A 23,284-nucleotide genomic window follows, 5' to 3' on the forward strand; every position below is an offset into this window, starting at 1 on the left:
TCGATGTCAATGCCATCCAGTTGGAGAAGGGCCCAGACCAAATATTAGGCGTTTCAATTTACGGGTGGCATTGGTTTGGCAATGCATGAGGCCATGAACGGACATGTCAGTGCGGGATTGGGGCGCAGAATTGAAACGGTTGGCCAATGGGAGGTCCCTGCCACTGGTGCAGACAGAGCGAAGGCGCTCAGCGGAGCAATCTTCCAGTCTGCGCCCAGTCTCTCTGATGTAGTGGAGGCCACAAGAGGAGGGCAGGATGTAGTAGAGGACAAGTGAAGTGTCACTTCACTTGGAAGGACTGTACAGGGGCCCCGAATTGTGGTGAGGGAGGAGGGGTGGGCGCAAGTGTGGCACTTCCAGCGGCCACAGGGAATGGTGCTAAGGGGGTGATTAGTAGGGAGGGATGAGTCATGGAGGGAGCGGTTCCCTACAGAAGGCAGAGGGAAAGAGAGGAGAAGATGTGTCTGGTGGTGGGATCATGTAGTAAGGTGGTGGAATTTAAGGAGGATAATGTGTTAGATGCGATGGCTTGTTGGGTTGTTGGTGAAAACAAGGAGAATCCTATTTTTGTTGCACCTGGGGTCAGAGTAAAGATCATAGAAAAACTAATCAGTGCAAGACAATCATAATCTAAGGCAACCAATTTCAACGGGGTGGGGGGTGGGGGCACAGCACATTGATCTCATTCAGTGGTTCTCAACCTTTTTCTTCCCACTCACGTATGACTAAGTTACCTCTATGCCTTAGGTGCTCTGTGATTAGTAAGGGATTGCTTAGTACAGAGCAGTAAGGAGAAGGTTAGAATGCAAACAAAGAAAGTTTGTAGTAAGTATTTGAATATGGATGGGCAGGTGATAGAGAAGGGAAATGCTCTGGAAGAAGATGAAGGGCAATTGGCAGGAAAAGTAAATAATGTTGTTATTAAAGATGAGGGAAAACAGGGATTAAAAATTGGAAAATCTCTGAAATTCATATATTTTAATGCCAAAAGTATTGTAAAAAAAGGTGGATGAGCTGAAGCGATTAGTGAGACATGATTGCAGGAGGGATGTGATTGGCAACTGAATATCCCTGGGTTTCGTTGTTTTAGGTGTGATAGAGTCGGAGGGGCAAGAGGAGGTGGGGTTGCATTGCTTGTCAGGGAAAATATTACAACGGTGCCTAGGAAGGATAGATTAGAGGGCACATCCACGGAGGCTAGATACTAAGATAGGTGGAATAGTGGATAATGAAGAAGGTTTTCAAGGATTGCAGAGGGATTTGGGCTGCTTAGAAAAGTGGGCTGAAAAATGGCAGATGGAATTTAATGCTGATAAGTGCGAGGTGCTTCATTTTGGTAAGAAGAATCAGAACAGGACATACGTGGTAAATGGGAGAGCATTGATGAATACAGAAGAGCAGAAAGATTTAGGAGTAACGGTACATCGTTCCCTGAAGGTAGAAACTCACGTGAACAGGGTGGTGAAGAAGGCTTTTAGTATGCTGGCCTTTATCAATCATTGCATGGAATATAGGAGTTGGGAGGTGATGTTGAGATTGTATAAGACGTTGGTGCGGCCTAATTTGGAGTTCTGTGTGCAGTTCTGGTCGCCTAATTAGAGGAAGGATATAAACAGAGTGGAGAGAGTGCAGAGAAGGTTTACCAGAATGTTACCTGGGTTTAAGCATCTAGAGTATAGGGAGAGATTGGACAGATTAGGTCTTTATTCTTTGGAGCGTAGAAGGTTGAGAGGGGATTTGATAGAAGTATTTAAGATTATGAAAGGGATAGACAGAGTGGATGTGGATAGACTATTTTCGTTAAGAGGAGGAAAGATTAAAACAAGAGGACATGAGTTAAGAATTAAGGGGCAGAGGTTTAGAGGTAACATGAGGGGGAACTTCTTTACTCAGAGAGTGGTAGCCGTGTGGAATGAGCTTCCGGGAGAAATAGTGGCGGCGGAGTCAATTGTATTATTTAAGAAAAGGTTGGACAGGTATATGGATGAGAAGAAGATGGAGGGTTATGGGCATTGTGCAGGGAGGTGGGACTAGAGAGGGGTGTTTGGTTCGGTGCGGACTAGAAGGGCCTAATGGCCTGTTTCCGTGCTGTAATTGTTATGTTATGTTATGTTATGTTAAGGTGGTTTGTGGGTGGAAAGAAAAGGGTTGAAAACCACTATTTTAATCGTACCTAATTGTCTTGTTATGTGCACGGTTTCACAATTCCAAATGCCACATTTTCTCAAGCAAAATATTTCAGTAACAATTGGGTCTAGAGCAGTGATTCTTAACCTTCCCTTCCCATCCACATCCCACCTTAAGCAATCCCTTACTAATCACAGAGACCTGATGGCACAGAGAATACTTAAAGTGGGATGTGAGTGGAAAGAAAAAGGTTGAGAGTCACTAATCTAATTGATCACAGCACATTGTTTTCTTTTTTTAAACCTCTTGTTAAGAGAAATATTTTTTCCTGATTTTTTTATGTAGTTGGTAGGAATAACATTTAACGGCGTTTCACTTAAAGTAGCACTTTCCGAGACCGTATCAAAAACTTTAAGTAAGGGCTTGCTGTACGGAAGAAACCGACTAAACCCGACTGCTTCACAGGGAAGGGGGGGCTCAAAGACTTTGAGGAGAGTCCCATGGGAGCAAGAGCCAAAGAAAAATGGTTGAGAACAGCTGATGTGAGGAAGTTCCATTATTGTGGTGGGATGTTGCATTGATTGGATATAAATGAGATGGGAGTTACTGTGTGGCACAACCTCTGGTTCTTTCACAGGTCACCCAACCATTGAAATCTCTGCATGTGATATTTTAATAAATTAACCCTTTCCCAGCATTAATATGCCAATCATTTAATAAATTAACCCTTTCCCAGCATTAATATGCCAATCATTTAATAAATTAACCCTTTCCCAGCATTAATATGCCAATCATTTAATAAATTAACCCTGTCCCAGCATTAATATGCCAATCATTTAATAATTAACCCTTTCCCAGCATTAATATGACAATCATTTAATAAATTCCAAGTTTAGAATGTGCACTGTGCTGTCCTGATCAAAAGTAAAACCCAAATTTTCCATATTGTTGGGAATCCCCTTTATGGCGCGCCGTTCCCAAAAATTAGCTTGTCCAGTGGTAGGGACCTTGGGGCAAGGTCCCCACCTCAATGAAAGGAACAATGGCCTGGGACTTTGCAGACAATACTCGTCAATGGCCCATGGGTTATCTGCAGGCTCTGGGTCTGAGAGGACCGCACTCGCCAAGTCTTCTTCTCCTCACCACCCCCCTTCCCACCCCCTCAAATTCTTGAGAGTACATCTCAGGTCAAATGCAGCAGTTGGGGCACTAACCAGCACTGCCTCTCTTTGTCCTGCTCTCCCCCAACGTTGGAAAGGACAGGGTGGGCCCTGGCTGATTGGGTGGGAGTTTGATGGGAGCAACAGGACCACTTCTGGGGGGGGAGGGGGGAAAGGGGAGAAAGGAGGGATGATAACTGAGAATGTAGTCAGGGTAGAGTGTTTCCTTGTTGTCCTGGAGCTGAAAGGGAAGAGGAGGTGTTGGTGTGAGGGTGGGTGTGAATGATTCACTGGTCAACTTAATGGGACAGTGGGCAACACTCCCACCACTCCCTTCCAGATGACTGACTGAAAGCTCTGCTGACATCTCTCATCCATTGGTGGGGGGTGGGGGGGGGAAGAATTGGGGGAAGATTTGGTTATTCCCAACCCACTAAAAAGACAAGGCTGAAAGGCATCACCAAAGGTTTCAGTCCTGCGTCTGAGGGTTCCCTCCTTCCCACCCTTCCTCCGATCGGTGTGGAGTGTGGCACCAGGTCAACCATCCAAGTGGCTTCTGAACTCTGGTGAATCATCGTTGGGCAGCGAGCAGAGCCATTGGGGAGTTGAGAGCACAATGGCCAAGGTATCTAGGGGAAATGGCTGAGGGATCTAGGGGAAATGGCCAAGGTACCTAGGGGAAATGGCCAAGGTATCTAGGGGAAATAGCCAAGTTTACACCTGCCATTCTCCTACCTACCATTGGATTCTCCTTCAAGGAAGGGAATGTGGGGCTCGTAAAATTCTCCTGAAAGCCAATGGGAAGTCCCAAATGCGCGTTTCTTAAAATCTCCCACTTGAAAACAATTCATTTTTACTGGCGCTCTCAATTTGGTTATACATGTCTGCAAGGGTCTGTCCCCAGGTCAACTCTGCTCCACACTGACCCCAGGGTAAACTTTGCTCCACCCCTGTCCCCAGGGTGAACTCTGCCCCACTCCCTGACCCTAGGCTCAACTCTGCCCCATCCCCTGATCCCAGGTTGAACTCCACCCCACCCTCTAACCCCAGGGTGAACTCTCCCCCACCCCCTATCTCCAGATCAACTCTGACCCATATTGACCCCAGGATATACCCTGGTCCGATTGTAGGCATCAACTCTCAAGTTCTAGTCTCGATCACTTTATAATTTTACAATTTCCTGGATGAGCCAGCATTTACTGCCTATCCCTAATGGCCCTTGAATGGAGTGGGATTTCACTAGATCTGCTGTCTCCTTCCATGAAGGACACCAATAATCAGGTGGATTGGGGTTAATTCGGTCGTCAATTGACACTATAACTGACTGATGCCATGAAGTGGATTTAATTTCCTTCATTGCCAAAGTGTGAATTGAACAGGTCTCTCTGGGTCAAAGACTCGGGAGCCATGGTTAGCGCAATGTTGTTACAGAGCCAGCGACCAGGGTTTCGAATCCCGCGCTGTTTGTACGTTCTCCCTGTGTCTGCGTGGGTCTCCTCTGGGTGTTCCCGTTTCCTCCCACCCTTCAAAACGTACCGGGGCTGGTCATTTGGGTGTAATTGGGCAGCATGGTCTCGTGGGTCAAAAGGGCCTGTTACCGTGCTGTATGTATGTCCTCAGGTGGAGGGCACTTTCAGTAACTGGAATGGACAACACTGGCATCAGCCAGATGGCTTCTGCAAACAGAGAAAGTTTGCAAATTAGGAGCAGGAAGTGGTCCATCCAGGTGCAACACCACTTCGTCAGGTCATAGGCGACTTTAACAATAACGTTCGCTCCAAGCTTCCCACCCCCACTGAGCACCCAACGAGGTGATTTCCTTCTTGTCTTACGTGCTTGGCAGCTGAGTGCACACATCTGTGTTTAAGATCATCTAAATAGATGGGATAAAATAACACTGCGGCCACCACTTTTCCTGCCTCCGTTTATTTGCAAGTGACATCATCCAATGGTTAACAAAGGTGGAACTGTCTGAGATTTATCCCCTGAGCCTCTGGAGATTGGTTACACAGTGCCAGGGACTATGTTCCTCTCAGAAGGATGCCAGAGTGTGTCTGTCAAGTGCAGACACACTGCTTCAGGTCACCACCCACAAGAAGATTCTTTCCAATCGCATTTAGGCAATGATTAAAATTAAACTGTATTCATTAGGTAGACCAAAAACAGCATTGAACTGTTACTAGTCCTTTTCACACTGGCTAACCAGTAAATTGGTTGTTCAACAAACCCCTTAAGAAGCCAATTTTCCCGTTCACACTGGACCACTGTTAACAATTTCTCAGGGACCCTTCACATTCACCTCCGGGCATCTCAGAGGAGAGGGGCCGCCATCCTCCACTAATTGGTCCCAGGATACCCCCTGTCCCTTTCACACTGGGGTAACCAGCACAAAGGCGTTAGATCGCCCCGGAGATGATATACCCTCCCTAGACGGTCCATCCCTAGGGTGATCTGACCCCTTCATGCCAATTTGCAAGCATTCTTACTGGCACGTTAACATTGGCAATTAATTACTGGGATAAAGAACCAGTATGAAGTGATCACAAGCCATTTGACTGTCAAAGAGGCCCAACTGATTGAACTTTGAATAAATGGGAAGGGGGGTAGAGGGAGGGAGGGAAGGGAGGGGGGGAAAAGGGGAGAAAATGACACTATATATTCAAGAGAAAAATGTCTGTCTGTATTTTGGTCAGTATGGTTTATAGTGTGAAAAATTAAAAAATTTTAAAAAAAAGATGCCAACTGTTTGATGTGTTCTTCAGGGTAGGAGAGGTGTCTCGGTAGACACAGCAGTGTGGTACAGGAGCTGGCCAGTACTGAGGCCAGGGGCAGACCTCCAGAACGAAGGGGGCAGGTGAATTTCATTTATGTCCCTTCAGAGGGCTGGCTTGTCAGGGAACGTGATGAAGTGAGCTGCCAGAAGGCCATCAGAGAGGTTCTGAATGCAGGGACTCAGGCATCACCACCTGAGACCTGGGAATGGGGCAAGCCAATGTTGTGCGCACCTGCCAGCGCAGGACCTGGAGGGGGTCAGCCGGGCAAACCTGGCAAAACAAATTCAGTGCACAGTAATGAACCCCGGAAGAGGAGCGAGAGAAAGAGGGAAATTAGGTAACACTCACGTCATCCCCCGAGTCTTCGAGTTCTTGGGTGACACCTTCACCCCGTCCTCCTCCTCCTCCTCGTCCGTGGTCTCCGGGACCCCGAGCTTGTTCACCACCGGCTCCAGAGGAGCGAGGGCCTCGTCCTCCTTGGCCGAGCTCTTCCAGGGTTCAATGGGTTCCCCAAAACGGTCAGGGTCAAACCCGTGTGACAGCGTGGGGGAGTTTTGCAAGGCGGAATTGCTGCCAAAAGGGTTGAAGTTGGGGTCGTCCCACCGGCTCGAATCTGAAGTGTAGGGTTTTCCGGAAACAGGAAGGTCATCCAAACTGGCTTGGTCCTTTCCCAGGGGAGGGTCCGGCCTGGGGGATCCCAGTCTCTGCTTCCTCCCGCCCCGGCTGCCAGACCTCTTGCCTGCTCGCTTTGCCGGGGTCACCTGTGCTTCTTCGTTCTCCTTCTCCTCCGACAGGTTTAACTCCCTCCTCAGCGCCGCCCCCGTGGCTTCTGACCCCAGTTCTGTCTCGTCTGATCCAGGGGCTGGTGGGCTCTGGAGTCTGCAGCCACCCGAGGTGGCGGGAATCTCAGTTTCATCCAGGTCGAAGCCGCAGGGCGATCTCGGTGACTCGTCCGCCCCGGCTTCCTGCAGGCAATTGCCCCTGCTGGCTGGTCTTCGCCCTTCCCAGCCCTCCGCCGCCTGGCCCTTCGCCGCCGGTGCTGCCTCGGGGACGGTCATGCCACTTCCTGGAGGCCCGCTGCCTGGATCGACAGCCACCAGCGAGGGCTCAGCCGTCACCAGAACCGGCGGGGAGTCTCCGTCTTTTGGGGATTTAGCCTCCAGATGCTGGATCACCGGCAAGAATGACCTCTCTTCGGTGCCCTCCAAGCTGGTGGTGAGAGCCGTGCAGCTGTGAGTGTCACTGGAGATGGGTTCCGGCCGCGAACCTCTCTGGATTGGCTCCTTCAGTGGTCGGCTGACTCCCAGTGAGAACTCCTGGCTGCCCGTTTGCAATCCTGCAGTAGAAAATGCGGCAACGTGAGCAGCCACGAAAGCAAAGTCCACACAACGAGAGAAAATTCCCCGACCCCGCCCCCCCCCCACCTCCAGAGACAGTGACGACTAATACCCGGCTCCAATTATCAAAGCAACTCCAAACATCAAACACTCCGCAAACTGCTTGAATTGAGTGGAGTTGAACAGGAGAGTCTGCAGGCGGTGGGATCGAGTGCAATAACATAAACGTGCTGGAGAAACTCAGCAGGTCGTGCAGCATGCAAAGGAAGTGAAGGGCAACCAACATTTCGAGCCTGAGCCCTTCACCGAGGGGTGAGAAAAAAACAGGCAGGCGCCTGAATATAAAGGTGAAGGGAGGAGAAGGAAAGGTGGATGGAGCGGACAAGAAAGAGGTGTGTGTTCATTGTATGGGGGATGATGGTGCTGACCAGGGGTGGGGGAGGGGTGGTGGCGGCACTGACTGGGGGAGGAAGTGGGTGGCAATGTTGATGGGGAGGGGGGGCTGACTGGGGGAGGTAGCGGCACTGACTGGGGGGGGGTGGAGGGTTGGATTGGTGGCAGCGCTGACTTGGGGGGGGCACTGACTGGGAGGTTTTGGGAGTGGCAATGCTGACTTGGGAGAGGGGGGTGGGTGGCAGCGTTGATGGGGGGGAGTGGGGGTGGAGTCTCAGATTCTGTATAGGCATATCAGGCCTCCGTCTACACTAACAGTGTCTTCTTCGATGCGCCACTTCTAATCATCAAATCATCTGAGCACAGCTGTATTCCCTGACGAGCACTGCCACTCCTTCCCATTTCGTCTCTCCCTCCCTATCGCGTCTGAAGCAACGGACATCCGGAACCTTGAGCTGCCAGTCCTGGCCCCCCTGCAACCAATAATGTCACAATTCTACAGGTCTCTGCCTTTCCCATGATACACTTTGCATTGAAAAAGATGCACCTGCACAACCATGCACAACCCTCTAATTTCTGTCATTATATGCAGTCTTATATTTTTCCCTCCTCCACTACCTGTTCGAGCATTCCGGTTTAACCCCCCTTGGAGCAGCATTAGCATAACTTCCCGCCAACTGCCCCGCCAGTAAAGGTCACAGGTTCCCTAAAATGATCCAGAAATCCGAAGCCCTCCCTCCTGCGCCACTTTTTTTTTTAGCCACTTTAGGTAGAAGAGAAAAAAAAGCTGAAAAGTGATAAGAGGAGGGGTAGCTCCCAGAAGGGGAAGGCATCGGGGCAGGGGTAGGGTGCTGGAGATAAGAAGACAGAGGAATGGGGAAAGAGACTTGAGAGAGGGGTTTAAGGGAAAGTGGAGAAGTCAACGTTTTATGCTCTCTGACAGAATATTAGGGGCTGTTCCTCCAATTTGCGGATACCCTCGGTTTGGAAATCCACGATGATATGTCGGTGTGGGAATGCTGTATGGAATTAAAGTGGTGGCCACTGGGTGGTCCCCATTACTGAAGCAGACAGAGGGAAGGTGCTCGACGAAATGATCTCTCAGTCTGCGTCCAATCTCTCCGACGTAGAGGAGGCCGCACCGGGTCCACACCCCTGCAGGTTCACGAGTGAAGCCTTGATTCACTCGGAAAAGCTGTTTGGGACCCCGGATGGTGGTGGAAGCACATCTGCAGCAAGTGAATTGAATTGTTTATTGTCACGTGTGTAACAGAAAAGCTTCATTTTGTCTGCTATCCAGGCAAGTCAACTGGTATCATCGGAGGTGCAACAATAAACAAAATTGCATGGCGTAACAATGGAACAGAGTTGCAACACAAAGATCAAGGAATTGGTTTAAAAACAATGCAAGGGTATCGCCTTTTAGCAGATGACCTAATAAAGTAATAACTGTGAATGGAGAAAAGTAGAGGGTAAAAGCTCCATTATTGTACCGTAATACTACATTTTTAGAATGTAACATACATGAAATTCTTTAACTTTGTCTACCATAAGGCAGAGAGAGTCACCACCTTGTACAGCGCCCCTGACAGAGACGAGGCCCCAGTGAGGAATGAACTCACGACCCCTGGTTTACAAGACCAGTGGTTCTCAACCTTTTTCTTTCCGCTCACACATAGCACGGTAGCAGGCACTTTCGGTCCATGAGCCCGTGCCAGCCAATTGCACCTAATCAACCTAGGTTTTGGAGGGTGGAAAGACACCAGAGCACCTGAAGGAAACTCGCATGGACACAGGGAGGATGTACATACTCCTTACAGACAGCGCTCGATTCAAACCCCGGTCACTGGCGCTGTAATAGCATGGCCCTAACCGTGCCGATGCAGAAAACACAAAAAGAAATGTGCGACAAAAGGTCTGCTTAGTGGGCCGTGATCTTCGTTTGCAGATCAAAGATACCGGAATGTGTTTGTAAAGTAGCCAGAAATCTCAATGGTCCAAGAGTTTCTTTCTGTTATTGAGCCTAATGATGTAACGTAAACAGCGCCAAGGACAACAGGTCGTGGAAGGTACACAATCTCGCGATCTGCCTCTGCAATTAAGGTTCCCGATTTCAATCCCTGAATGCAGCCTCCTGCACGTGACAGGGGGGTAGGCCACCCCCGCCACAAACAGAGCCGTACACTGCTGCAGGGCTGATGCATGGGTGAACGTTTACCATCTATCGTCTGTGTTCATTGTCCTTTTTCTTCCAGTTTCATGTTGACACATTTTTTATTTTACGAACTACCCGTTCAGCTGCAGCAATGTTGGTGCACATGTATATTTCACAATGTTTATAACAATAAACTCATTGCAGTTATCAGTTTAATGATGGGTTCAAGTCTATTGAGAAATAAAAGCAGGCTGATCAAAAGGACAATGCAAACAACGGTGGAGAAAATGGTGCACTAACCTCAGTGTGACTGGATCCGTTCGGTTACACAAAGAAACTCGTATGTCGGTGTTACAGTTCTGAGTTGTTGGAATAGGGTCCATTTCAAATCGCAATGCCACACTTCCCAAAATCTTCCTGCTCATAAATTCCAATTAGCTTCCTTCGACAATCACTTGGATAAAGGGTTGCATGTTTGTCATAGTGGCGAGCGCAACGCCTTTACAGTGCCAGCAATTGGGACTGGGGTTTGAATTCTGTAAGGAGTTTGTACTCTCTGTGTCTGTGTGCCTGGAGGCACCATTCAAAATATAGTGTAGGTTCATTGGATGGCACGGACTCGTGGGCTGAAATTTCTAAATTTAAATTTAATTAACTCCATGGATGAGAAGGAATTAGAGGGTTTTGAGTCCAATGTGGGCAACATTGATTTCCATGCTGTGGAACTCTCGATGATTCAATCCAAAGCCAACCCCTGGGCTTCAATGTGTTTAGAGGATGTGGAAGCTTTGGAGAAAGGTTCAGAGATTTACCAGGATGTTGCTTGGATTAGAGATCATGTCTGATGAGGCAAGGTTAACAGAGCTATGGCTTTTCAATCTGAAGCAGCAAAGGATGAGAGGTGACTGAATAAAAGGTCCCCCACAGCCATTTCCAATGGGGGCCCTCAGCCCTCCTGCAGGCCACAGCACATTTAAGTAAAAGCCTTGTTTACATTTCACCTCAAGTAACGTATTTATACACACACACACACACACACACACACACACACACACACACACACAGTCGGTAAGAGAGAAGAATGGATCAAACCAAAACTTGATTGCTTCACAGGGAAGGGGAGGGAGGCCACAAACTTTGAGCAAAATCTGGAGTGGGGTGCAGGGTAATAGCTAAAAAAGGTTGAGAATGGCTGCTTTACAAGATTTTGAGGTATAGATAAGGTGGAAGCCAGGACCTTTTTTTTCAGGGTGTCAGTAGCAAACACCAGAAGACACCTGCATAAGGTGAGGGGAAGAAAGTTTGAGATGTCAGGACTATGGTTTTTTTTAAACCCAGATAGTGGTGGGTGCCTGGAATCCATTGCCTGGGGAGGTGGTGGAAGAACATTTAAGACTCATCAACAGGCACATGGATGCAAGAAAAATAAAGGGCGTGAGGAAGGGAAGGGTTAGATTGTTGAGTAGATTATAGTTAGGGCAATGCCTTTACAGCACTGGTGATCGGGATCAGGGTTTGAATCCTATGCTGTCTCTAAGAAGTTTGTCCATTCTCCCCATGTCCACGTGGGTTTTTTTTCCAGGGGCTCCGGTTTCCTCCCACCATTCAAAACGTACCAGGGGTGTAGATTAATGTATATTAGGTGGCATGGACTCGCAGGAGGAAATGGCCTGTTACCCTGCAGTATATCTAAAAAAAATTTTTTTTAATTGTATAGGTCTGCACATCATAGGCCTATCCAGTGCTGTATCATTCTATGTTCCAAACAAGAATGTCTGTAGACGCTGGGTTGAAATGTGCTGGAGAAACTCAGCAGGTCAACGCATCTGTAGGAAATCAGTGGTAAGCAAAAGTACTTCAGGTGGGCGTCTGAAATAAAAGGTGGGGAGAGGGGTGAGAGAAAGGAGGACTACAGTATAGCAGGGAAGGGGTCATGGGTGGATTCAGGTGGGTGGGTAGAAGATAGAAAAGCTGCAAAGTGGGAGGGAAAGAGGGTAGTTCTCAGATAGGAGAAGGAAGGGCGGGGGTGGAGAGCTGGAGGAACGGAGCCAGAAGGGTTGGGGAAAGAGAGAGACTCGAAGGAGGGGTTCACAGAAATGGGAAAAGTTGACGTCAATGCCATCTGTAGGAGGGCACCCTGACGAAAGTATAAGGTGTTGTTCCTCCAATTTGCAGGTGGCCTTGTTTTGGCAGTGCATGAGACCATAGATAGACTCCACCCTTGAAGAAGGGTCCAGGCCCGAAACGCTGACTATTGACCATGTGTGACCTGGTTAGTTTCTGCCACACGTTTGTGTATTACCCAGGACTTGATGCTTCCCCCGCACCATCATCGCTCAACTTGTGGCAAATTCCAGCTGACTGGGACATGGCACGGCAATGGGGCCAGGCAGAACCTCAGCACAAAGCCTCATTTGGTGCTCTTGTACTTTGGCTCCACACACAGCCTGACCCAACTGCACACGAAGGTGGTCATTGGGATGAGGGCCACATTGGCTAAGCCTTTGCCCCCATTGTCTCAGACCTTTTCCATCTTGGATCACCACGTCAACCAAGAAGACTGAGCTGGTGACCACCAGGGCGGAGGTGTGGGGGAATGGCTACACAGGTACACCTCAGCAGTACTGAGACCACCTTGCACTTGATGACCATGTTCTCTCTGGTTATTGAAATGGTGTACTATGTCTGGTGGAACTTTGCCACCCGCTCGACCAATTTTTGATGCACGCCTCGGTCCTTCAGAACCGGATCCCCAGCACCTTTAAGTAGCCAGATCTAACTGTGAAGGGGATGGTGGACCAGTTGGGGCAGTTACCAAAAACCATTGCCTCACCCTTGACCTGGTTTACCCTGGCAGTAACTCAAATTGCCCTCATAAGCTTCCAGACCGTTCATATGTCCAAATGGAAGACAGTGGCATTGTCCATGTACAAGGAGGGCTTGACCCAAATGCCTCCACAGTCTGGCAACATCACTCCTCTTTTGCCCTCATCCTTCCTGATGAATTCAGCCAAGGGCTCCAAGCAGTGTACAAATAGACTGGAGACAGTGGGCAGCCTTGCCTGACTCAAGTCTTGATGGGGAAGCTATCTGTTCCCCACTCACTGATTTGGACTGCACTACAGATGTCCGTGTAGAGCAGTTTAATCAAATTCCTGATTTCCCCTCCCAAAGCCCATTTTGAATAGCAGATCCATCATGTACGTGAGCAATATCCGGTCAAAAGCCTTCTTCTGGTCTAAGCTGACCAGTCAGGTATTCACCCCCCTGTCCTGCACTTATGTTTGGTCTGGGTGGTCACCTGCTCCAGGGCAGACTTGACTCGATTGGCGATGGCCTTGGACAGGATTTTCTAATCAATGTTTAACAATGACGTGGGTCTCCAATTCCTGATAACCTCCTCCTTCCCTGGGACAACAACTTCCACACTAAAGGAGGACGATGCACTTTTCTCTGAGCTAGACTGTATTGGCTGCAAATCAAGGATGTATAAGTCTCCAAGTTATAAATAATAGTGTAGAACTGGATCACAATATATCTGACATTCAGATAACTACGAAGCCAAGTCTTCTGAAAATAGAAGTGGAACACCAACACTTTAATATTCAATGCTGGAAATTATTCTTCGAACATAAAACATTATATCACACTACAGGCCCTTTCTTCGGCCCGTGATGTTGTGCCAACCTATATATACATACCAAAAAAAAAAGACATTTTTTTCCAATTCAGGCAACATCCTGGTAAATCTCCTTTGCGCCCTCTCCTTGACTTCCACATCCTTCCTGTAATGAGGTGACCAGAACTATACACAGTGTGGTCTCACCAGAGATCTGTAGAGCCGCCACATGATCTCTCGACTCTTGAACAATCAATGAAACCCAACTACAATTACATTAATATAATGCCTTGCCTGTTACCTAGATCACTTTGCAACCAATGACAGCATTTTTTAAAATATATGTAGAGAATGCAGTATCTCAATATGTGCATGACAAACATCACTGTGACCATGATTGGGAAGCCCAGTTCAGTGATGCCACCTGACAAATAACTGCAAACATTGGAAGGAATTCCCCTGCCTTTTCACATCCACAACAGCAGGATTCCCCAACCAGGGGTGCTCGCACCCCTTGGAGGTGCGAGATAGCATTCCAGGGGATGCGAGATAATGTTTCAGTTTTTTTTGTTTATATTAAGGGTATTGTCCTATATAGTCAAGATAAAAATATCGATTTTTTAAAAAGTCCAAATTAATGATGGGATGTCCTCTTTTTTTCTCTATTCAATAGTATGAGATTCTCTATGAATTTTAGCACATTTCGACACACTGTTTCCTTTTAAATGGCATTGCCCTATAACTTTTTTTTTAATCGGTACATTTAAAATGGGGGCCAAACTTGTTTCATGTTTTGTAGCGAATTACATTAGATTTTTATTTCTTATTATTTATTTGTGTTATGTAAATTATTAATTAATCCTTCATTATGTCAAGGAAATGGAAATGATGATTATGTGCAGTTTGGTTTCACTTGCACCGACCGGGAACAACTCATGATCTGCAAAAACCTCAATGCATGCTTTATGATGCTGTCTTTTCAAACGCAAATTTGAAGCCATCTAAGCTGCAGGATCACTTCAACAACCGGGCATGGTGGAGCAGATGTTGCAGGCCATGATGTTGGATTATTGAAAACTAAAAGGGCCCGCTTTGATTCTCGAGCAACCCTTCCAAAATTAGGTTTTATATCTGCTGACAAACCACTGCTGATGGCTTCATACCACGTGGCGCATAAAGTAGCCAAATTCAAGAAGCCCCATACAATTGCAGAAGAGGTGATAAAACCGTGTGCATTAGAAATGGCAACAATTGTTCTGGGAAAAGAAGCCTCAAACAAGCTTAAATTAGTGCCATTATCAAATAATGTTATTCAGAGCCGAATTGGTGATTTGAGTTTGGACATTTTGGACCAAGTTATCACAGCTATCAGGGCTAGTCCCTTGAAAATCTCTCTGCAGTTGTACGAAATAACTGATGTTGCAAATTGCAGTCAACTCATCGCATTAGTGAGGTATGTCCATGATGGTGTCATACTGGAAGATTTGCTGTTCTGTGAAGATCTGAAAACAACCACAAAAGGAAAAAAGGTGTCTTGCAGTGTGTGAAGGACTTTGCAAAATATGACTTCGATATCCAAATTATTGGTTCTGTGTGTACCAACGGTGCCCCTGCTATGCTTGGAAATAAATCAGGATTTTTTGCACTGATGAAACAAGAGATTCCGCACTTGCAAGGTACCCACTGTTTTCTTATGGTTTGGCATCAAAAACATTGCCTCCAAAGTTGAAAAAGGTCCTTGACACTTCTGTGAAGACCATCAACTGGATTAGGGGTCGTGCTCTGAACCACCGCCTCTTCAAGTCACTTTGTGAAGATTTTGGAAGTGAGCATTCAGTTTTGGTTTCCCACACAGAAGTCCGCTGGCTGTCACGTGGGAGAGCTTTAACGCACTTCTTCAAACTGCGAGAAGTCAAAGCTTTTCTGAAGGAACGTGACTATGATCTGCCCGGAGAAATGGAATCACAAGTATTCAACCAAATGCTAGCCTATTTGAGTGATATTTTCACTCGTATAAATGACCTGAATGTATCTATTCAGGGGAAAAACATAAACATATTGAAATGCTGCAAAAAGTTAAATGCTTTCAAAGAGAAGTTACATCTTTGGTGTCGACGAGTTAAAAGAGGGAATCTTTCAAATTTTACATCACTCGAAGAAATGGTTGATGACCATAAGTCCCTAATTCCAAGTGTGTGTGAAGAAATTGTGGATCATTTGGAAATACTATCAAAGTCATTTGATGTATATATTTTGGAGGAGGAGAACTGGCTGAAGAATGGATTATAAATCCATACTCCTTCAATTTGGATAATAAGTCAGACGATGAAGAGCTGAAGGAAGATCTTATTGAACTGCGCACAAATCGTGTTCTTGAAATGCAGTTTGAAAGCAAAACTTTGGAACAATATTGGTGTTCGGCAATGGACATGTTTCCAAGACTTTGTGAAAAAGCACTAACTGTGCTCATCCCATTCACGACGACATACCTCTGCGAGTCTGGATTTAGGGCCCTTTTGTCAATAAAGACAAAATCTAGAAATCGCTTGGGTGCACAGGCAGACGTGTGGATTGCTGTCAGCAACAAAGTGCCACGTTTTGAAAAACTCAAGCAATAAACAGGAACAAAAGAGTCATTAAATTTAAATTGGCTTATGAACATTAGAACATTTTTTTTAAGATTAAATTTCATGCATAGATGAAAATTTAATTTTTTTGTAGGGTTTATGCAACTTTTAATTTATTGTAATTTTTTTCTTTTCCATATGCTTCATTTTTGTTTATTTATTATTAAAAATTGATTAAACAAATTGGTTTTGGTCACCTTCACCTTTATTCTTAAATAAATTATTACTTTAAGGGGTGCGAGAACATATTAAAAATTTTTAGGGGCATAAAAACGTTGGGAACCACTGCGCTACAGGAACAGTATTGGAAGGATCTCCAAAGGGGCAGATGGTCAACCCATGGTCTCCCAATGACAGAGACCTGGGTTCAATCCTGAATTTGCCCATTTTACCTCCAGTGATCTGACTAATTTTCCCCAAATTGTGATGATGAGTAGCAGAACCTGGGGGTAATTGGTGAGAACAAGGGAAGACATTAAAAAGGGATTAGTATTGATAGGTGGTTGATGGTTGTGGCAGACTCAGTGGACGGACGGTGACCATGGTAGGGGACCATTAAGGGGTTCTGCAGCTGAAGGACCCACACAGGCTGTGGGCTGTTGGTGGCTTGAGGCAAAAGGACTCAAACCAGGCTGTGGGCTGCTGGCAACCTGCGGTCGAAGGACTGACATGGGGCTGCTGGCAACCTGCGGTTGAAGGACTCATACCAGGCTGTGGCCTGCTGCCAACCTGCGGTTGAAGGACTCACACCAGGCTGTGGGCTACTGGCAACCTGTGGTTGAAGGACTGACACGGGGCTGTTGGCAACCTGCAGTTGAAGGACTCACACCAGGCTGTGGGTTGTTGGAGACCGGCTCATGGCAACCAGTTATCAGAGCCAGGATTCGAAAGGGTGCCAAGGACAAGAAGGTCTCCTGAAGGGCCTCGGGCCCCGAAGGCTTCCTGATCGTGTCAGAGGTTTGGACTGCCGATGGAGTCTGTGCGGCTGAGGGAACGCTGGAAGTGAATCCACGGATACTCAGCGACTCTAAGGGGCGGGAGACTCTCCTCCTGTGGTTTGGGATGGCAGGCTAAGCGCAATGCAAATCTTGATGCAGACAAAATTTGAAGTTTATTGTGCATATTAAATTTTTAATGTATTATCGTGACAGTAAAAGGAACTGAACAATTTGCTTCCCTGCTCTTGGCTCTAGTTTTGACATTCATGCTCTAGCCTGGGGTAAGCCTCACTGTCAAGAAAACGCCCCATGCGGGTACAGTTAAACTCTAGAGAGGCTCATAAAAAAAAGGCAGATCCTGGGATCATGAGCGAACAACGAGAAGGTGGAGGAACTCAGTGGGTCAGGCAGCATCCGCCTGGGAGAAGTGGTCAGACGATGTTTCGGGTTGGGACCCTTTATTGGCACCGAATAACGAAGGGGTGGGATCAAGCCTATTGCAGGGGGCGGGGAGGGTCAGGGGAAAAAGTCAGGAAGGGGTGAAGAGGCAGCTTAAAGTCCAGATGATGAACAGTACGAGGTGAACTCCCTTTGGAGAGAGGACACTGGTCAACAGTTACCGTTGCTGTTAGCACGACACTATTACAGCGCCAGCAGCCCAGTTCCGTGAGGAGTTTGTATGTTCTCCCGTGTAGGTGTGTGTTTCCTCTGGGTGTTCCGGTTTCCTACCACGCTCCAAAAATATATGGTGGTTGTAGGTTAATTGTGTATTTATGGGCTCGTGGGCCAGGGCTTGTTACCATGCTGTATCTTTAAATGTAATAAAAAACTGTTCAGTTCACTTAGGCAAGGCTTCGTTCGGGTAAATTCTTCTCCAAGGACACATAATCCAGAAAAAAACACAAACTCCAGTGACAAGAAGAACACAGTGATCTTTGGTACTGTCCTTTAGAACATCCAATGTTTCTGCAATCTGTAAGACTGATTGTTGGCTTGGGTTACAAAGAGCAAACTGTTCACTGGCACCATCTCAGATACAGGAAAGGGTTTGCCACTCACTCATTCTCATTGAGCGCAAATGGAGAAAGCTTGGTGTTCACAATCACCAGTGTGACTCAGTTGCGTTCTGGGCAGAGGGGAATAGAGTTCCGTCCATGCTTTCATCAGAAGGTACTGCAAGAGTCATTTCCCTGCTGCCTGAGCAAAGATTCCTTTCTTCATTTACCACCCCTCCATGATCTCACCCCTTCCCTTACTCTTCGAGCTGAGGAACTCGACAATCCCCCAACTTCAGACTTTCAAGCATCCCTGGATCACTCCATCGAGGACATCGGCATGAGGCGGGGTCTTAAAAAAAAACAACCTCTATCCTCAAGAACCCCCACCACCCAGGCCATGCCCTCTTCACTCTGCTTCTTCTTTGGCTTGGCTTCGCGGACGAAGATTTATGGAGGGGGTAAATGTCCACGTCAGCTGCAGGCTCGTTTGCTACCATCAGGGAAAAAGTACGGGAGCCTAAAGACGTGCACTCAGCGGCACAAGGACAGCTTCTTCCCCAAAGCCACAAGATTCCTGAATAATCAATGAACCAAAGACACTGCCTTACTTTTCGTGCACTGTTTTTTTTATATTATTGTTGTAAAATGGTTATTATATGAATTTTTGCACTGTGACGCTGCCACAAATCACCAAATTTCATGACTTGTTCATGACAATAAATCCTGATTCTGATTTCATCATCCCCCTCTTTACGAATTTTCAGAGCCACCAAGCTCTGGAAATATTTCTCCAAAACTTTCCACCTCTTGTTTTCCTTTTGGCATCTCCCGGAGATGCACAAAAGCCACTCAATGTGGTGTGGGATGACATTTTTTTATTGTCACGCAATAAAACAGATATAAATTTATGCAATATTTGCTTTAGTCTATCATAGGGTAGACAAAGAAATTGCACGACGCGCCTTACATCAAAGAAGCACTCAGAGTCCCTGAGTATCCGTGGATTTGAATCCACCCGCTCCCGCAGCCACGCAGACTTCAGTCCAAACCATCAACGACCCGAGCTCCAGATCCGGGCCTCTGAGACGATCAGGAAGCCCTCGGCGCCCCCTCGCATCGCTGTTCCGATACCTGGTGCCCCTTCAGCCAGTCCGCAGCCTGGTGCGTGTCCCCTGACCGCCTGCAGTCACCAGCAGCCCACACGGGTTGCTCACCTTGAGTCAGCCCACCGCCTGTGTGTTCTTTGGCCGCAGAGGCCCTTGCCGGTCCTCCGCCATGGTCACTGTCCTCTCTCCTCTGTTTCTCTTCAAGTGGTGGGGAGGAGGGGAAGGGCTGATCTCCTTATTTCCTGATACCAGTCCACTGCATCCCCAAAGATTGCAACCCTCCGAGGCTGATGTCGAACACAGGTGCCTCCATCAAACCCTGCGCTCGGAGAATTTTGAAATAAACCACTCCTTCAACAGGCTGTTTAAAGCTTGCATGGTAGGACTGGCCAGTAGAACCCTGAGGAAGAGCAAAGCATCTCCGCTCCCTGTTCTCTGCCGTTCCGGCACTGAAGCACTGGCAGTGCCACCATTTGCTTTGTGGCGTTGGAGACACTTCAGACCTTCCCCTTCCATCAGTGGTCTCCAAGATACCCCTTCAAAGACCACTTGCACCCACTCTGTGGCCAATTACAGCGACCTCATCTTCCTTCAAGGGGTACCCCCCCAAACATGATACATGGGCGATACAGTTATCGTAACGGTCAACACAACCCTGCAACCAGGGTTCAAATCTTCCGCTGTCTGTAAGGCGTTTGCACGTTCTCACCATGTCTGCGTGGATTTCCTCCGGGTGCTCTGGTTTCCTCCCACCCTTCGAAAATATACCGGGGGGGGGGTTGAATTTAAATTTTATTTAAAATTAGACATACAGCACGGTAACAGGCCATTTTGGCCCACGAGCGTGTACTGCCCATTTACTCCCAATTGACCTACAACACCCGGCAGGTTTAAATGAACAGAATTGGCTTCAACTATATTGTCAATAAAATAAATTTAAAATAAAATTCTGCTCTCTCCCTTTTTCTCAAATCATATTTAAAATGTACTGTTGTTGAGCTGTTGAAGTTCCACTTCCCCTTCAGAGAGCAGATCACAGCTGTGGATTACTGCAGAGCATAACATTCAACAGTGCCAGAATGTGGGTGTGATATGGTTCAACCTTCAACTCAAATCAGCCAAGGAAACTCCCATAAATTCTGTTGCAAACAAAGAGAGGGCTCCTGGCTTTTATTTTGTTCACAGAGACGAAGAAACACACAAGTAAATGTGCCCTTCAGCCCATCAAGTCTGTGCTAGCCACCAGCCACCCATTAACACAAATCCTACTTTAATCCCACTGTGTTTGCACCCCTTGATTCCGCCACTCACCTTTACGGTAAGGGCGATTTACCACAGCCCATTAGCTCACCAACCCTCTGGAAGTGGAAGGACATCGAAAAGCCCAATGCGCAAGCTCCACACAGACATCACCAGAGGTCGGGTCTGAACCGGGCAGCAGCTCCACCATTTGAGCTGCTCCTCCACGGACATGAGGAAGGTCAGAGGAAGTGTCAGACTCTGAATTGGACTTGGGTCAAGGGAGCAGAATCTTCACAGACCAACCAGCAGAGAAACAACCCCCAGGGTTCTCAAACGGGACGTCAGCACTTTACAGTTCTTCCAATGGAGGTCTCCCTCCTACAACACAACACCCTCCTGTCCACTGGGAATGGGCATGGCTCCTTCCCCTGTGAGAGCCAACACTTTGACTCTTCTGTCATAGAACATAGCAATCTACAGCACAGTACAGGCCCTTCAGCCCACAATCTTATAACCTATCTGCCTAGAATTTCCCTACTGCATAATCCTTCATTTTTTTTCCCTTAGTTCCAAGTACCCATCTAATATTCCTTTAGCCCATCCTATTGTCCCTGCCTCCAACATTGTTGCCGGCAGCGCATTCCATGCACCCACCACCTTCTCTGTGAGAAGAACTTGCCTCTTGCATCCCTCCCCGAGCACCTTAAAACGATGCCCCTTCGTGTTGGCTATTTCAGCCCTGGGACAAAGCCTCTGACCGTCAATCTAATCAGTGCCTCTCAATATCTTGCACACCTCCACCAGGTCGTCCCCTCATCCTCTGTCCCTCCAAGGAGAAAAGACCAAGTTCACACAACCTATCCTCATAAAGTGTGCTTTCCAATCCAGGCAGCCTCCTTGTAAATCTCCTCTGTACCCTCTCTATGGCATCTACGTCCTTCCTGTAACGAGGTGACCAGAACTCAACACGGTATTCCCTGCAAGGTCTAATTAATGGTCTTGTACAGCTGCAACATTTCCTCACGGCTCTTGAATGCGATCCCACGGTTAGTGAAGCCCAATGCACCATACACCTTCTCAACGACACTACCAACCTGTGCAGCAGCTATGAGTGTCCTGAGGCATGGACGCCAAGATCTCTCAGTTTATCCACACTGCTCAGAGTCCTCCCGTTAACATTGTGCTCGGCCTTCAAGTTTGACCCACCAAAATGATCCACTTCGCACTTTCCTGGATTAAACACCATCGGCCACTTCTCAGCCCCTCTGTAACCTCGGGCAATCCTCCGGACTATCTATAACACCACCAACCTTCGAATAATCTGCAGACTGACAAACCCACCTTTCCACTTCCTCATTCACATATATTTTTAAAAATCATGGTTGCGGGGGGGGGGGGAATCCCCCAGAACAGATCCTTGCGGAACGCCACTGGTCACCATCTATAATTCTGCATCCACAAAGCAAGGCCTCCTTGGATTTCATGCATTCTGTGTCCTCCGACTTATCACAAGGCCTTCCTGGCCTTGCCTCTGGACAAGCCTGTCAGGGCTCACCTACAATGGCAAATGTGGGACAATGTGACTGCTCCTAGCAAGTCCAGGGTGTGCCACCTGCTCTGCCCTCTGTGTTTATGTGTGCGCCCAGACACATATTTGTGTGTGTGTGTGTGTGTGTGTGTGTGTGTGTGTGTGTGTGTGTGTGTGTGTGTGTGTGTGTGTGTGTGTGTGTGTGTGTGTGTGTGTGTGTGTGTGTGTATACACACATGCACAGCTCCAGTGGGCACTGTGGGCATACAGTGAGCTGAGAGAGTGGTGGGTGCATGGAATGCGCTACCGGCAACCATGGTGGAGACAGTGGGCAAAGGGGCTGCAACACGGCCACACCTTTAGATCACCAGGGAGAGTCACAGGGCAGCATGGTTAGCAAAGCGGAGAGAGCAATGCCATTACAGCGCCAGCAACACAGATTCGAATCCAGCGCTATCCTTAAGGAGTTTGTACGTTCACCCTGTATCTGCATAGGTTTCCTCCGGGTGCTCCGATTTCCTCCCACCGTTCAAATCATAGGTCATTTGGGTGCAATTAGGTGGCACTGGCCAAAAGGGCCTGTTACCGTGCTGAATGTCTAAATGGAAGGTATAAACTAAACAGCAAAAACGATTCGAGTTCGAGTCAGCATTGTCTCATGAGCTGAGCATATCACAGAAGGATATTCACTGCTGTCGGGAATGAATAAACAGCTCAAAGTCTTTAACTGATTTGTGACGTGATCCCCGCAGGCTGTCCGTGCTGTGACTACTGTGTTCTAAATGCTTACAACGGACCACTGTCTCCTGCTGGTAGTAATACGGGGGTGTTGCTATGATGATCACCTGACTACACAAACCAGACACTGCCACAAAGATGAAATGTTCCAGGAGAACTCAGTCCTCTGGATCATCTTCCAACTGGGACGTAGCAGTTAGTGCGATGCCTTTACAACGCCAATGATCGGGACCGAGGTTCAAATCCCGCACTTTCTGTAAGGAGTTTGTACGATGCCCCCGTGTCTGCATGGGTTTTCCCCAGGGACTCCAATTTCCTCCCATCCTTCAAAATGTACCAGAGGTTAATTGGGCAGCATGGACTCGTGGGCCAAATTGCCTGTTACCGTGGTGAATACCCAAATCTTGAAGATGCAGCGAACGGGGTCCCAGAGTTATTGTAACTCCTCCAAAAGAAACCATTTTTGGAAATCGCCACTGAAATGGGAAGCAAGAAACCTAGCGAGTCTTTGTGGACCTCTACACCTTGCAACGAGATCGTTC

The 23,284-nt window shown here is 47.5% G+C and overlaps 1 protein-coding gene across 5 annotated transcripts in view; it reads right to left on the reverse strand.

The window, feature by feature from the left end:
* Window positions 1-23,284, reverse strand: part of tacc1 (transforming, acidic coiled-coil containing protein 1) — a 151,162-nt gene that overhangs the window by 65,946 nt on the left and 61,932 nt on the right. For all 5 annotated transcript variants that reach the window (XM_069917820.1, XM_069917819.1, XM_069917817.1 and 2 more), the window contains one exon: window positions 6,410-7,397. In XM_069917820.1, coding sequence (XP_069773921.1) covers window positions 6,410-7,397 — 988 coding nt within the window. The remainder of the gene's footprint in view (window positions 1-6,409; window positions 7,398-23,284) is intronic.

This window comes from Narcine bancroftii, chromosome 2 (assembly GCF_036971445.1).
Source record: "Narcine bancroftii isolate sNarBan1 chromosome 2, sNarBan1.hap1, whole genome shotgun sequence".
Lineage (NCBI taxonomy): Eukaryota > Metazoa > Chordata > Chondrichthyes > Torpediniformes > Narcinidae > Narcine > Narcine bancroftii.